Source organism: Aulonocara sp. 'chitande type north' Nkhata Bay, linkage group LG16 (genome assembly GCF_057382095.1).
Source record: "Aulonocara sp. 'chitande type north' Nkhata Bay isolate Kocher_YH1m ecotype deep benthic linkage group LG16, A_spYH_male_GT1.1, whole genome shotgun sequence".
NCBI classification, from domain to species: domain Eukaryota; kingdom Metazoa; phylum Chordata; class Actinopteri; order Cichliformes; family Cichlidae; genus Aulonocara; species Aulonocara sp. 'chitande type north' Nkhata Bay.
Window position 1 is genome coordinate 25944949 of NC_141359.1, and position 15036 is coordinate 25959984.

General features: G+C 40.4%; 2 protein-coding genes and 1 long non-coding RNA gene across 8 annotated transcripts in view; 1 reads left to right on the forward strand and 2 right to left on the reverse strand.

Moving 5' to 3' along the window:
- LOC147311666 (plakophilin-4-like) overlaps nucleotides 1-15036 on the reverse strand; it is a 96430-nt gene that overhangs the window by 49038 nt on the left and 32356 nt on the right. The window lies entirely within an intron of this gene.
- On the forward strand, nucleotides 11161-12745 carry LOC147311667 (uncharacterized). Its single transcript, XR_015125437.1, has 2 exons — nucleotides 11161-11645; nucleotides 12477-12745. It is a non-coding gene; the product is annotated as an uncharacterized LOC147311667 (long non-coding RNA).
- Nucleotides 12778-14564, reverse strand: LOC147311668 (uncharacterized). Its single transcript, XM_086267328.1, has 2 exons — nucleotides 14209-14564; nucleotides 12778-13351 (listed from the first exon to the last, which is right to left on the reverse strand). Exons 1-2 carry the CDS (start codon nucleotides 14466-14468, stop codon nucleotides 13081-13083), a joined length of 531 nt encoding a protein of 176 aa, XP_086123454.1. The 5' UTR covers nucleotides 14469-14564; the 3' UTR covers nucleotides 12778-13080.

A 15036-nucleotide genomic window follows, 5' to 3' on the forward strand; every position in this document is an offset into this window, starting at 1 on the left:
AGTTAACATAACTCAGTATATGAATAGGACAATCGTTCCCTCGCTATCCTTAAAAGCTTGTTGCAGTTTCTGCATACATGCGTACGCTAGAACCTCTTTGGGTCCGAATGACATCGACGAGGATCTTTGTGGACAATCCGTGTGTCTGCCAATTCTTTGTAACCACACAATGGACCAACAACTACGCCTTTCAGGTGAAACCGAAGCAGACTTCACTGAAATACAACAGGAATAACACTTGGCTTTGGGGTCCGCAATGTCCGTGTCCTTAGAGTGTAATCCTTTCCTTAGCCATTCCAGTAATGCGCACAACCACGGTCAGTTTTATTCGCAGCCAGCTAAATCTACACACGAACACATTACCTGCCTATCACCTCCTTTTGTGACCTGACTGAGGAAATTTAGTCAGTTTAAAGCACCAAGACCAGCCTACTTTTCACACCTACTCTGCGTGTTCCCTGGGGGTGAACTGAAACTTCCCTCTACATTGTAGACATGTTCTGCCCACCCCTCCCCCAAACTATTACTTTGTACTCTCCACTGCTCACCTCTTTCCTGAAATCTACCTCAGTGTGAAGCTTGACTTCAGTGAGAGAGAGTAAGCGGGTAGGAAAGCTGTTATGTTCTACTTCCTTGTGGATTTTCTTCTTCTTTTTTTCCAACGTGGCTGGGAACCCTTATTTGTAAAGCACTTCAAACACAACACAGTTGATCCAAAGTGCTTTCAAGGCTCACAAAAGAAGAAAAAAAGGAAAAATGGAAAAGAAAATAATGGAGGTAAAAATGCAGACAGTAAAAGTATTAGCAGCAGTGATAGAGGCACATGGTTACACACAACACTAAGTTAAAAAAAAGAAAAGAAATCCAGCTACAAAACCAGAGCTACTTATCTGAAGTCAAAGGCTGAGGGGTAAACAAAAAGTAAATGCATGATTTAGATTTTTAAAATATATACTGGCAGTTCTATAAACTAAACAATCATGTTTTGTCACTCATCTCTGATTAAATTTCACTTTGTCTGGTATTCATATTTTAAATTTGATTGGCTCTTGACTGTCATTGCTGAGACTCAAGTTGCAGATTAGATTGTGTCTTTTTATATTATATTAATCATTTATTTGCCTAGCACAGGCGGACTTTTGTAGGAAGACTCTCCAGGAACAAAACAAAAACAATCACGTCATCGTCTCCTCGTTACTGGTACAAGCATATGCCTACAAGCTTGCAGAGCGCACATACAGCAAAGCAGGACGGAAACAGGGTGGCCACAGCAACACTTTACTTAGAGGAAGAAATGAGCCATCAATCCTTTCTGTGACACATAACCCCTACTGAGAGATTTAGTCGCATGAAAATTGCCAATTTCAACCCTTCATCCCAACCAGTCACTCCCGTTTCCATTCTCAGTTTTCTTGTGACAGATGGAGCTAAGTGTAAGCAGTCAAAATACAAATATTGAAATGAATTTCTGAACTAGACATACGCAGATTGTCAACGGGTTTGATACATTCTGACACAACATTCATTTTAAGAAGTTAGCTGTTACAAAATAGCTACTGATAAAAAAAATAAAATGCACACAGAGCGCGAAGGTTACCAACAATACAGGCCGTTCTCTCATTCAAGCCCCAGGACTGAACACCATTCAGACCAACACGGCAAAACCAAAACTGGGGGTGGGTCCACTGCATGGGTCAACTCTCGTCAGTCACCCTCATCTCGACCATGGTTGAAAGAGGTTGGTACAGTACCCAGCACCGCAATCGAGAGGGAAAAAATTAATTAAACTAGCGTTTAAATGTCAAGTGGTTCACTGCAGATTGAACACGTGCTGCATCTGCAGTCTGGAGGTGGTATAAGTGATCACCAATGTGGCAGAGGGCTAGTTTATATAAGAAGAATTTTCAGAGGAAACAAGTAGTAAGAGTTAAGAGAAGGATACTGAATGCTAGTGACAACTGTGTGAGTCACAAGCAGAGAGAGAAAAAGGTGCAGTGATTCAAACAGAGCCCCATTCCTTCTGATACAAATCTTGAATTACTCTGGTGTGAGTATGGCACCTGTGCACAGGAAAGAGAACATAAGGTGACAGTGACATTTATAGGGGAGATAATTCATATGGACACACAAATATATTCATCAGCCACCTCGCTAAAACCCCACTGGACCACCTTTTGCTTTTAGAGCTGCCTTAATTCTTCACAGCATAGATTCAACAAGCTTTTGGAAACATTTCTCAAGAGATTTCAAGGAAATCCACATTGGCCTGATAGCTTCACACAGTTGCTGCTGATTTTTCGGTTGCACATCCATGATGCGAATCTCCTGTTTCACCACATCCCAAAAGTGCTCTGCTGGATTGAGATCTGGTGCCTGTGGAGGTCATTTGGGTATAGTGCCCATTATGGTACTGGAAGCAGCAATCAGTAGATGGGAACATTGTGGTCACAAAAAGATGGACAAAGCCAGAATATTCAGGTAGGCTGTGGCATTTAAACAATGCTCAGCTAGTACTAAAGGGCCCAAAATCTCCCACACATTTATGCACTCACCAGTAGTCTATACTCCAAATTCTGACACTATCATCTGAATATTGCAGTATAAATCGAGACTCATCAGGCAAGAAAACATTTTTCCAATTTGCTGTCCCAATTTTGGGCAACTTATAGCCTCAGTTTCCTCTTCTTAGCTGAAAGGAGCACCACCTGGTTTGATCATTTGCTGCAGTGGTGCATGCCCTTCAAGGTTTGATGTATTGTACGTTTATAGATCCTCATCAGCATATCTTGGTTGTAAAGAGTGTTAGAGTTAATTTGCCTTTCCCTTAGTTTGAAGCAGTTTGGTCATTTTCCTCAGCTGTGGCATCAAAAGCCATTTTCACCCAAAGAAATGATGCTGAGAAATCCCATTAGATCAGCAGTTTTGGACCAACCCAGCTAGCACCAATAACCACGCTATGTTTAAGGTCAATTAAATCACCTTTACTCTGCATTCTAATTAAACTTTATCAGGTCATTTTTTACCACATATACATGCCTAAATGAACCGTATTGTTACCATGTGATGATGTGGCAAATTAGATATTAAATACTGCTATTAAGCAGGTAAAAAAGGTCTACCTCATAAAGAGCATGGTGAGTCTGTATAAAACATCGAGGTGACAGGACCGTTCATATATTTAAAGCGCACACTCCCACTAGCAGTGATAGTCTGGGAGCATTGGGCCAAGGCCTGGCTTGATACAGTCAAATATAAATGAGACTAATACATAGACATATGTGCAATTTCATCCATGTATAAACCTAAACTACAAAACAATAATCTTGCATGGGTATAGCTTGAGTTATGAATGTTTTATGCTTCCTTTGGCAGATGCTTATGGATAAGACTCAAACATATGGTGAGAAACACGCACCAAACTGTTTTGTTTACTGCCTGAACGAAGAGTGATTTGAGAGATTTCCTGCTCCTGCAAATGTCACTCTTCTTGGCCCAGCAGTTCTATGCCTTCTTTCTCCTAAGCTCATAATCCAATTGTTTTATTTGGCAACGTGCGTCCTTCTCGAGTCCAGCAACTTCATCTCAGGCTGCAAAGTTTTTTATTATACATTGGCACGTGTAAGCAAAACAGACACAGTTGTGTCTTTTTAAATACTTCACAGAAACTGGCTGCTCTTTAATTCCACTGATGAATTGGTCTATGATCTTGATCAGGCACAGCACAGAGAGACATCTGCTGCAGCCATAAGGCTGTCACTATTGATATTCAGAGTTTCTCCCAGCCTATAGTAGGTGGACACACTGCCTGCAAGCCCACCCCAACCCTGTTGTTTTCTTACTATGGAGAAGCATGGAGACAGTCCAAAGTTTCCAGCTTGGAGCTCTGTCTTCCAGGTATTTTCTCCTGTTTGACAACTTAATTTATGGTACTGAGTGAATCTCCGTAGAGCTTACGCCTATGCCGTGGGCGATGTCGTTGTTTGCATTCATGCTTTTGCGCTGTGATCTCTGCATTGCTCTGCTGTTATGAGTGAAACCGAGCTGATCGTGTTGAATTTGGATCTAATAAATCTTGAACAAAGCGTTACGTTTTTTCAGGGACGCGGCAAGAACTCAGAGCTGAGTCCATACACGACTGTCAGAGCTATGAAAATAAGAAAATCTGAATATGCCTGAGGCAGCACTGCTATTGCATTAGCAATGTGAGCAAGCTAGATACAATTGCAACCCATTACTTTTTGTTATTCTCTTTGTGCTAATCAATATACTGTGCTTACATGACATATTATTATAAATACACTTATCAGTGCTGTTAAGATCTGCTACACAGTGAATCAATGCAATGTTTCTAGGACACTGCACATCAGGTTACCATGCATGTTACAGTGTAGGTTACAGTGCTTTTCTTGCACACTGTTATGACTGTAGATAGATACGACAATCCAATGATCCAATAATCAATTCAAGACGGATATATAAATAGTCAGGCATTAAAACAACAAGGCATCATTCTTGTCATGCTGAGAGAATGGCCTCTCAGTTGGCACCAAGGATTGCTGCCATAAATGCCTCTTTATTATCACATCCTCAGGCTCTCCTTAGCAAAAAAGTGTTTTAGAGCTTTCATTTTCTTGCACACATTTCAATAGACTTTCCCCTATCCTGCACAAGTCATTAAGGCTATTATGAACATGACTTCAGTGCGTCTATAATTACCTTGTTATAACAAAGGGCTGTGTGCCAAAATGGGACCCATGGTCTGATGAAAAAAAAGGGACAAGGATCAGTCTCATAAGTGGGGCTCATATGAGCCAGAGAGAGCGAGGAAGAGAAAGAAAAACGAGAAAAGTCACTGCTCTGTGGAATTAATATATTTTCTTTTCACCCCAGTACAATAAGGCCAAGCACAGCAGTAATGACCATTAGAAACTTGTTAAGCTTAAACAAAGATTTTGGGCCCAGCCTAAGCTTCTATTGGTATCAAGTGGAAGGAGACGATAGGGACAACAGATGACCAATTTTCATGTGCCAACAGGGCCCTACTAGTAGGGCTGGGCCATATTATACCGTTCACGGTAATACCGGTATAATGTTAGGCAACGATAGGAAAATGAAATATCGCGATAGAATGGGAGTAAAACGCGCATGCGCAGTGCCTTTGTTTTCATACGCACATGGCCGATTGTTGAGTGAAACAGAATTGGTTTGTAAAAATGGTGCAACTTCCGTGATGTGGAACTGGTTTGGTGTTTGTCCATCAGATACACAACAAAGCACATTTTTTTGCAAAACATGCAAGCGGCCGTTGTTATTGTCATATTTGTCGGACTAAGATGCTCTTAAATCTGGGAGTAATCTGGGTCCTAAACTCCGTATACTTCAGGTCAAACAACACTGTAGCATCACTTAGAGTTAAAAACTGTCTAAATTCTTTCATCTTTAATAAAACGATCAGCATTGCTGCTTTACCAGGTGTAACTATAAAGTTTAACTTCCAGGCATCCATGAAAACAAAAGTTATTACATTTAACGGAGTTAGAAGTTAGCAGGAAGCTAGCGGAAGTTAGCTCGCTAGTTTCGCTAGTTACCTAAGCATGATATTGCATGTTCTGACTGAGAGATTTCTGAAAAAAATCAAACGTACAGCTCTGCTATCACTTCCAACATAAATGAAGACAGGAAACTAAACAGCAGCGACGTTTGCAGGGTTACTGAAGTTGGGCTAGCTGGTATATAATGATGTGCTACGTGATCGCTAGCGACACAGCTATGTTAGCATAACATAAACAGTGAAGCTGGAGGACGAACACTAACACTTTTCCACTTATAAAAGTTAACGTGAAGGTTCTTCATGGTTAGAGACAAATGCAATCGCATGGCAGGATGCTGTAAACGGACCAAACTTCAGTCAGGAGAACAACTGAGATAATCCATCCACAATACGAGGTTAGTCATTAATATACTGCAGCAACATGGGAATAGAGCAGCTGCCAGAGAATTCAACATTAATGAATCAATGGTACAGAAGTGGAGGAAGCAAGAAGAATGAGTTTAATAAAGTTTGATTTATCTGACTGCTTTGTTTCGCTTAATGTGCCTTATAATCCCGTGCACCTTATGGTCCGAAAAATGCGTACTGCACACTGCAGTTTAATGTTGCAAAGCACCTCTTTTTAACTTCAGTGGATATTATACATGGTTATGCTCAGGATATGTCAGCCCATTTCTACTGGAAATGCCTTTTGGTTAAACTTTCAGCAAGGAATTTGCATTTGCACTGTTACATTTTTATAAAGCTTTAATGTACATAAAAACCAGCTTCTTGTTTAAGTGAAAATAAATGGAAGGTTGTCTTTTTGCGCTAGTAATGTTGTGGAGTTGTATTTTGTCTCGCATCAATTATATCGTCGGTTATATCGTTACCGCAAATTTTCAAATATATATCGTGATAAATATTTTTGGCCATATCGCCCTGCTCTACCTACTAGTAGGGCTGCTCGATTATGGCAAAAATGATAATCACGATTATTTTCACTGAAATTGAGATCACGATTATTTGACGATATTTATTTAACCCTTTAAGACCTACTATAGAACCAAGTCCACCAGAGCTTTTTTTTTTTTTTTTTTTTTTTTTACATGCTGTAGTGCCATTTGTGGGAGCATTTCAAGTTGCTAAACATCAATACAACTGTTATAGCCCATATTTTAATAATATGTATGCATTAAGTCCATAGTAATTACATAAATTGCAAAAAAGTGCAATAAACTACAAAAAAAATTGAAAATCGCTTTTGTTTTGTTTACATATATTTCTACTTGGAGAAATTTAAGAGGCTTATCCCTCAAAACTTTAAATACAATAAAGTTGCAAAAAATAGTTTACAACAACAGGAAATTTATTTTGAGTGTCTTCATAGTTTTATTTTGGAGATACAGCAATTTTTATATACTGCAGGAAAAACAAAAAACAATCCTATGATGCAAATTTGCAAAGAAAACAGCATGTGCATCATTTCACTGTGGGAAGTGTTACGAACAGCTGATAGGAACGGCGAAGCCTGTTTCTGGAATATTATGTTTTTGTTCCTGCAAGCGCTTTTTATGCAATTTTTGCAAAGCTATATGTGGAACGAAACCGTGACCGAGGACAAGCTGATGGCATCAGATGTAAGTACAACTCCTCCGGTTTCATATGCAAAACAAATTATTGCGCTAGCTTACACGGTTCAGGTTCTACAGGGATTTAAAAATAGTTACGCAAAACGGAGCGTGCTGCTCTGACCGGCTTTAAAGGGTTAACAATGACTTTAAAAAAATAATATAAAATAGTGTGCAACACCACTGAAGTTTTTTTTTTTAAACTCTCTTTTCAACCAACGGCAGTCACTCTCCAAATAACTTCTGCTTAGCTTTCCGAGCTTCCCTCGGGTCCTCTTAATCAGCGGTCTCCAACCTTTTTTGCGCCACGGACCGGTTTATGCCCGACAATATTTTCACGGACCGGCCTTTAAGGTGTCGCGGATAAATTACGGAGGGGCTAATAATCGGCTCAGTCATTTTTAATGATCGTTGAAAGCCCAGATCGTAATCGTGATTAAAATTCGATTAATTGAGCAGCCCTACCTACTAGTGCTTTTATTTGTCATTACAATGAGCTTGTTTGGCCTGATCTGCCTGTAGTCACAGTGCTGAATCAGATCCTGTCCCCTTGTGTCCTTAAAAAGGCCCTAAAGAAATAAATGACACGTGGCAGAAGATCATGCTACAAACGTACACTCTCCCACGTCCTAAGGGTCCTGCTGACAGTACAGACCCATCAGAAATGCCTGAAGTGGCTTAACCCCAATGCTGCATCAGCATACAAACAGTGTATAAATAAAAGAAGCTTGCGCAGACACAGACACACACATCTCAAATGTCATGTAGCTTCATTAAAAAAAACAAAACACTGACTTACACATGCCTTTAAAAAAAAAGAATGACTTCTTTGCAAACAGCATACTTCTACAACACAAAGAAAACAAACTACAGCATGAACCACTCCAACTATAGTGTAAACCTAAAACACATGTGCACACTACACATTTTTTCTTTTTTTAAAAAACAGAAAGAATAGTAAACCCTTTCAGCAAACATATCAAACATTGAAATGCTACTTTTCATGAACTTACAACAGTAAATACACCATATGTGAAAGTTTGTGCATCCTACTGAGTCAGACCTGAGTGGGCTCCTTTTAGTCTTGAATTTATAAAACATTTTCATTTACAGATCACTGCTTGATATTTTCAAGCATCCCACTTAAAACCCTAACCACAGTTTTTTAAGGGTGCTAAATGTTAGGAGGCTACTCCCATTACTTTAAGCAGTGGAGTTTGCAGTATCATTTGGGTTCATTGTCCTACAGTAGAAGCCACCCTGGCTCCACTGCGGACCTAAAGCATTATATTTTATAATACTTGTCCATAGCACTGCCATAACAACTCTGGCCTTGTGCTGCTTAGCAGCCATTAATTAACTTTAATTTACAATCTTATTCAGGAGTCAATGGTTGTAAATGTTGTTACAACAACATTTAAATAGTCAGAATTCATTAGCTTTGGAAACATCATCATCTAAAAATCCTTAATGACCATTCACGAGCTGCCTTACATGTCCTAAGGTCAATTAAAAACAGATGAGTTCATTAACTTCTGACACCGTTTGCATAAAATTTTAAACATGCCACAATGTACTCTATTAATCTGTATATTATTATTACTTTTTACATTCATGAATTAGTAACAGTGTACTGTATTTATTTATGTCTTCACTTCAACAAAAACCCAGCAAGAATATTCTGCATCCAGCATCACCTTGGTGAGTATTTCTGCTTACAACTTTCAATTTGGGAAACCGGAATACATCATTCCATCCATTTTAATGCATATCTAATGCTTTGAAAGTTCAGGTGTATCACTGTAAAGATTGATTGTAGAGGAATGTTTTACATCAAGTCGTAAAGGGTGAAAGAGCCCGACCAATATGTATCCGTCAGCCAATATTTGCCTATAAAACATTTCAATTTATTGTATATGCTGTCGAATATATGCAGATATGACTAATACTTTCATCACTGTTTGTAGCATATGTAGCAGAGCACGTACAACAGCCGAGCAGGAGGTGGTGCAGAGTCAAGTGATTTCTTCAGGGCAACTTGCTAATTAGTAAGAGATGTGGTTAATATCTGATCTGACTGTCAGTCAGTGAAAGTGTAGGATGCACAATCAATTGCAGCATTTATATCCATTTTAGGTAACTGATATAGACTGTCCACTTAAAGAATGTAACAAAAATATGATTGTTCATTAAGGGGCAATGGGCCCTGACAGCTCAGCACCCACACTGCAGTGTTGCAGACACAACTACGCAGTGGGAGAATGACAGCAGAGGTTATAGGATTTCTGCAGCAGCAGGGACAGAAAAGCAGGCCTGAGGTGTGAGCGAAGAGAACAAGCCTCAGAGCAGGCTGTGCGAACAGACCTGGAGGAACCAAGCAGGGAATTTACTTACAAAACCTGCCACAAAGTCACCTTGCTAAATACTAAGGTTTTAGGAAACTGGCTGCAGCAGCATGCCACCATAGCAGAATTGTAATAGCTATGTTGCAGAGAAAGACATTTATAAATACAGTAAAGTGGCTTGCTGAGGTAAGAGAATATAAGCTATAGGTGAATCACGGGGAAAACTACTTTACCACCCACAGCTGTTCCAGAGCTTTTTATAATGCAAAAGCTCATTATATGACAAAAGTCCACAGTTATACTAACAAATAATAATGGAACAGCAAGCTCACAATAGAACATCATTTCTGCTAAGACTTTTATTACAACATTACCAGCTTTTAAAGCGAAAACTTGCTGAGCTACTAAAATCATGTTTGACATTCTTCTATAGAGAATAAATTGACGTAACTGTCTGTAGACAGATATGGAATTCAAGGTCATAGCAGGATTATCCTGCAGTAGAGGATTGGCTCCATGAACATTTGGATTTCTGGTACAGATCTCTGTCATTCCTGCCATCTAATCTAATTCTATGCTGTACCAGTACATTTTTACTACTTATGGCTCTGTTCACTGAAACCAAGGTTATTGTGGACATTATACTGATGTCAGATTGCTTGAGTTATTTCATTCATAATTCTCTTTTAATTCCGTGAGGTTAAATCTCTTTAACCTGGTACGTTCATCACATGTTAAATCACATCTTGGGCACACAAAACGTCTCCTAACATTACAATATTTTCTCAGCTACAGTTTTTTTATCCAAACTTTTGGCTTTGTATGCGAGTGGACAGGCACACAGTTCTGGCTATGAGTACAGCAGCACCATTCGCCTGCTGTTCAAACCTACTGTGCGCAGAAGACAACCAATCAGCAGAAAGTTGGTCAAATCCTTTTCTAATCAGTGGATGATCTAGAGACTGCACCACTAATTATTTTGAGCTTTGAATTATGCAAAGCTAGTCTAGTACAGTTCAAACATTAGAGCTGGAAATTAGCATAATAGGTTCTCTTTAAATATGCATGCAATCTAGTAATCAACATGCAACAATAAATTGAATGCTTCAGTTAGTAAATTATTTGGTGGCAATTAAACTATATTCCCTGTGCTAATGATTTGACGTTCTGAATATAGAGCCACCTTTTGCAGAACATTAAACATTTGCCTGAACTTACCTCACATCAGCCCATCACAGCTAGTTTGAAAGTGAACCTTGTACAAGTGTCTAAAAGATAATGTATACTGAAAGATTCAGTTAAGGTAAGAATGATTTTTAAATCATTTAGAAGATTTTAAGAAATCCTGAACAACGCATGCATAGATGCATCCACACACCCAACTGCTTGGGGTCTGGGTCGACGGGCAGCAGTCTAAACAGAGATGCCCAGGCCTCCCTCTCCCCAGCTGCCACCTCCAGCTACTCCAGGGGGTACACCGAGTTGATCCCAAGTCACCCTAGAGATATCATCTCTGCAGTGGATCTCCCCACAGGAGGACATTCCTGAAACACCTCTTTCTAGGTGGTGTCTGAGGGGCATCCAAGTAATCTCAAGTGTCTCTACTTTACTCTGAGCCCCTCCTGATGGAATGAGCTCCCTATCACTAACGGTGTGTTCACACCGAACGCGATGGACGCGAATAGAGCGTCAGGTTTACATGTAAAGTCAATGGAAAGGCGCGATGACGCGCGATTGCGGGTCCCGCGAAAATTCGGAAGCAGATTTGCGTCGCGAAAACGCCAAAACGCGTGAAACGCGCGTCAGGCGCGTTTGACTCGCGAATAAAACCACGCGCGTGAGTTTTTGTGTTGCATTTTGTGCATACGCGCGTTTCGCGTCTACCGCTCGAGTTGGAAAAATCTGAACTCCAGCGTCAAATCGCGCCGCGACAACCAATCAGGAGCCTGGTGACGTGGCTGTTACCTAGGTCAAAGGGGCAGATCCAGCCAAAGCCTTTCATACTTCAATGGAGGGGAAGGCTAATCAATGCGGTAGCAAACAACTCGGAGCTGTACAACACCAGCTGCTTTCAGTACCGAGACAGGAATAAAAAGGACCGAGCTTGGAGGAAGATATGTGAAGAGATCGGGCAACCTGGTAAGTTCATTCATTTCTCTTTTGAAAGTTTTCACTGACCCGGGGAAGCCGCACAAAAGCTAGCAAGCCACCGCTATTTTCCCACTGACATACAAATACCGTTCTGCTTTTATGCATGTTGTCATTTAGGAATATATTTTATTGTTTATTAATAAACAGCACACAGTGGTCCCGCTGTTCATCCGTCACTGCTTTGCTTTTTCGCTGATTTTTTATTGCACAGTACAGCATTGCATTCTGCAGCCTGATTGACAAATCTCCTGCGCTTGCCAAATTTATCACGTTTGGTTTTGATAACCATCGCGTCCAATAGAAAAAACAGCACAAAAACACCCATAACTATGAGCCTCATTCGGAAATAGACACCTGCACCGTGAGGGAAAAAGGCGCACGAAAGTGGCGGGCAGATGAAGACAAACCGCGGCATAATAATACTTTTACGTTTTGCAATCTACAAAGGTTTGCACTTTGAGAATCAATTGTGAGAACTGTGACCAGGGGCTAGTTATTCTGAGAACCCCTGCAATAAATGAGGGACCACTGTCTACTCTACGATTATTATATCCAACCTGTTAACATTTAATACTGTATTGATAGAACCAACTGATTCTGCAGCAGAGCATCCCCAGTCCCTGAGCTCCTGCTGCTGCACCCACAGATATGTACAGCAAGCACGGATACCTTTTTAGTCGGTGGGATTCCCTTGTGATCACCTTTACTAAATATCTACAACCAATCTGATTATATCCTGTTATTGTTTTTTTTTTCAATGTTGAAATTAAAATCTAGTAGCAGCCTTCTCATTTCTTTGTGTTTTGTGCTGTTTTACAGGCCCACAGAGGAGGACGGCTCCGAGGCAGATGAGGGACGGGTCCCAGGACGGTCCATCGGCGGTGGAGCTGGCCATCCTGGAGTCCCTGAAGAGGCCACACCAGTCTCCAATGGAGCATTTCCTCCTCAGCCTTGTTCCTGCTCTGGAGAGCAGCTGGTCCTTTTTATTCCTGTCTCTCTGTAAATTCTTATATTTTATATATTTATGTTTAATGTTTTTCTGTTTGAGACTTTTAATATTATTTCAAATAAATGTTTATAATGACTAATGTCTCAGTTCTACTACACAGCAAATGTTGGCACACAACTTGACACATGTAGAATTTATTTCATATTATACTAATGACAAAATATACTGATACAGTGGGATGCAGAAGTTTGGGCAACCTTGTTAATAGACATTATTTTCCTGTATAAATCGTTGGTTGTTACAATAAAAAATGTCAGTTAAATATCATACAGGAGACACACACAGTGATATTTGAGAAGTGAAAAGAAGTTTACTGGATTTACAGAAAGTGTGCAATAATTGTTTAAACAAAATCAAGCAGGTGCATCAATTTGGGCACCACAAAAAAGAAATGAAATAAATATTTAGTGTATATCAATGTGTGTGTCTCCTATATGATATATGGGGTGCCTTTGTCTGGATGTGCTTCCCATCCAGAGCTGCACAGCACAGAGGAAAGTTCCAGCGCTCCTGGAATCCCTCTGTGATGGACCGCCAGTCTCCAGGTGAAGGCACAGCCATGAAGTCGTCCACTAGACAGTCCCAGATGGACGTCGCTGCCTGGGGGGTGATCTGGCTCACCGTGGACACACAGACTCTGAAACTGAACGCGATGGTCCTGAAGGAGTCCCCGGTGACAAGGAACCTGGACAAAATTGTTCAAAATCAGTATTATGTGTACTGCAGTTACAAAATACATTATTCAAATTCCAAAATACTTTTGTGATGTCAGATATAAATCACAAAACTTAAATCTTACATAAAACCTTTTGTAATTATAAGGATAATTACAAAATGTATATTAGATAATATCTAAAACAGTTGTGTTTTGTTTTAACTTTAACATATCATAATTTGATTGGTAGCAACTTTCACAACTACAGTGAGCCAATCACTCATAATTCCTAAACATGTCAATCAGGTAGGAATGAAGTAAGACATTAATAGAAATAAAGAGTTGTGTGTTGACATGTAGCCCTTTCCTTGCTTAAATCATTAATATTTTTGAAAAATTAATCTGTGATAAGACAGCTTATCAAGATAGAACCATGTAACTAGAGATGAACCAAACTGTTCACAGTTTTATCTAACTCTGTTTTAATAAAGGCTGTGACCCCTGCTATAGAGTCTGACAGCTGCAGGGATTATATACAAATATTCAACTATCCCAGAATTAAACCAGGTCTAAATAAAAAGGAGTGAGTATCACTACAAAGGTTAACTCAGTGGTCCTAATGCTACAGTTTGATATCAGCAAACACCGAGCGCATACATTGATGTGACACCACAGCCATGCTATCATGCAAACACTGATAACAGCATAAATCGAATTAAATCGGGACTTGATGAGACCTTCTGAGTATCACTAGAAATATTATAAAGAGTCGTCTCTGTACCACAGTTTGCTTTCAGTAAACACCGACAGCATTCACTGTTAGCATAGCACATCCATGTTAGCACAGATATCAATAAAGGACTACCGTATTAAATAGTTTTACTAACCTCAGGCAGACGGACAGGCGCTCTGCAGGTGGGATTGAGCGTCTGTAGTTGGTGTTTAAGCGGGCGATGCTGGGACCGACGAGGGAAAGCAGGTCCTCAAACTGGCCGACGGTGATAGCGCTGGAATCGGCCGTCATCCAGGCGCAGCTCCTGGAGCAAGTGGTGAAACTCACCAAACTGCTCATGCCTCTGGAGGACCTGATGGACCCAGGTACGGCGAGGACGTCTTTTACGCCGCTGCTCTGCTCTCCACAGTACATAGAGAAGGGAGACTCTCTCTTCAAGCGCTAGCTCGATAGCTGCCATCTTGCAAAGATACCGGTCTGGCACAACTCCCTCCCACATTCCTCCCACATTTCCGGTTCACGCGCGTCAAAATATCATATTTTGAGGCGCGATGGATTTTTCTTGGACACGCGTTGAGACGCGAATGTACACGCGTCAAATTAGGGGCGTTTGGGGCGTTTTATTCGCGTCCATCGCGTTCGGTGTGAACACACCGTAAGGAACCGTCTGCAGACCCCAATGAAGGAGTCTCATTTTCAACGCTTGTATCAACAATCTCATTCTTTAGGTCACTACCCAAATCTTGTGTGAAAATAAGAATGTAGATTGAATTATGAACTGACAGCTTCATGTTAAGGCTCAGCTCCTTTTTCACTGCAACAGATCAATATAGTTTCTGCATGGTTGCTGATGCCACACCAATCCATCTGTCAATCTCCCACTCCAGACCCCCCCTTACTTTTGAGCAAGATCCGCAAGATACTTAAACTTCTCTTAATCTCAGGGCAGACACACTACTCTTTTCTTGATGAGAACCACAGC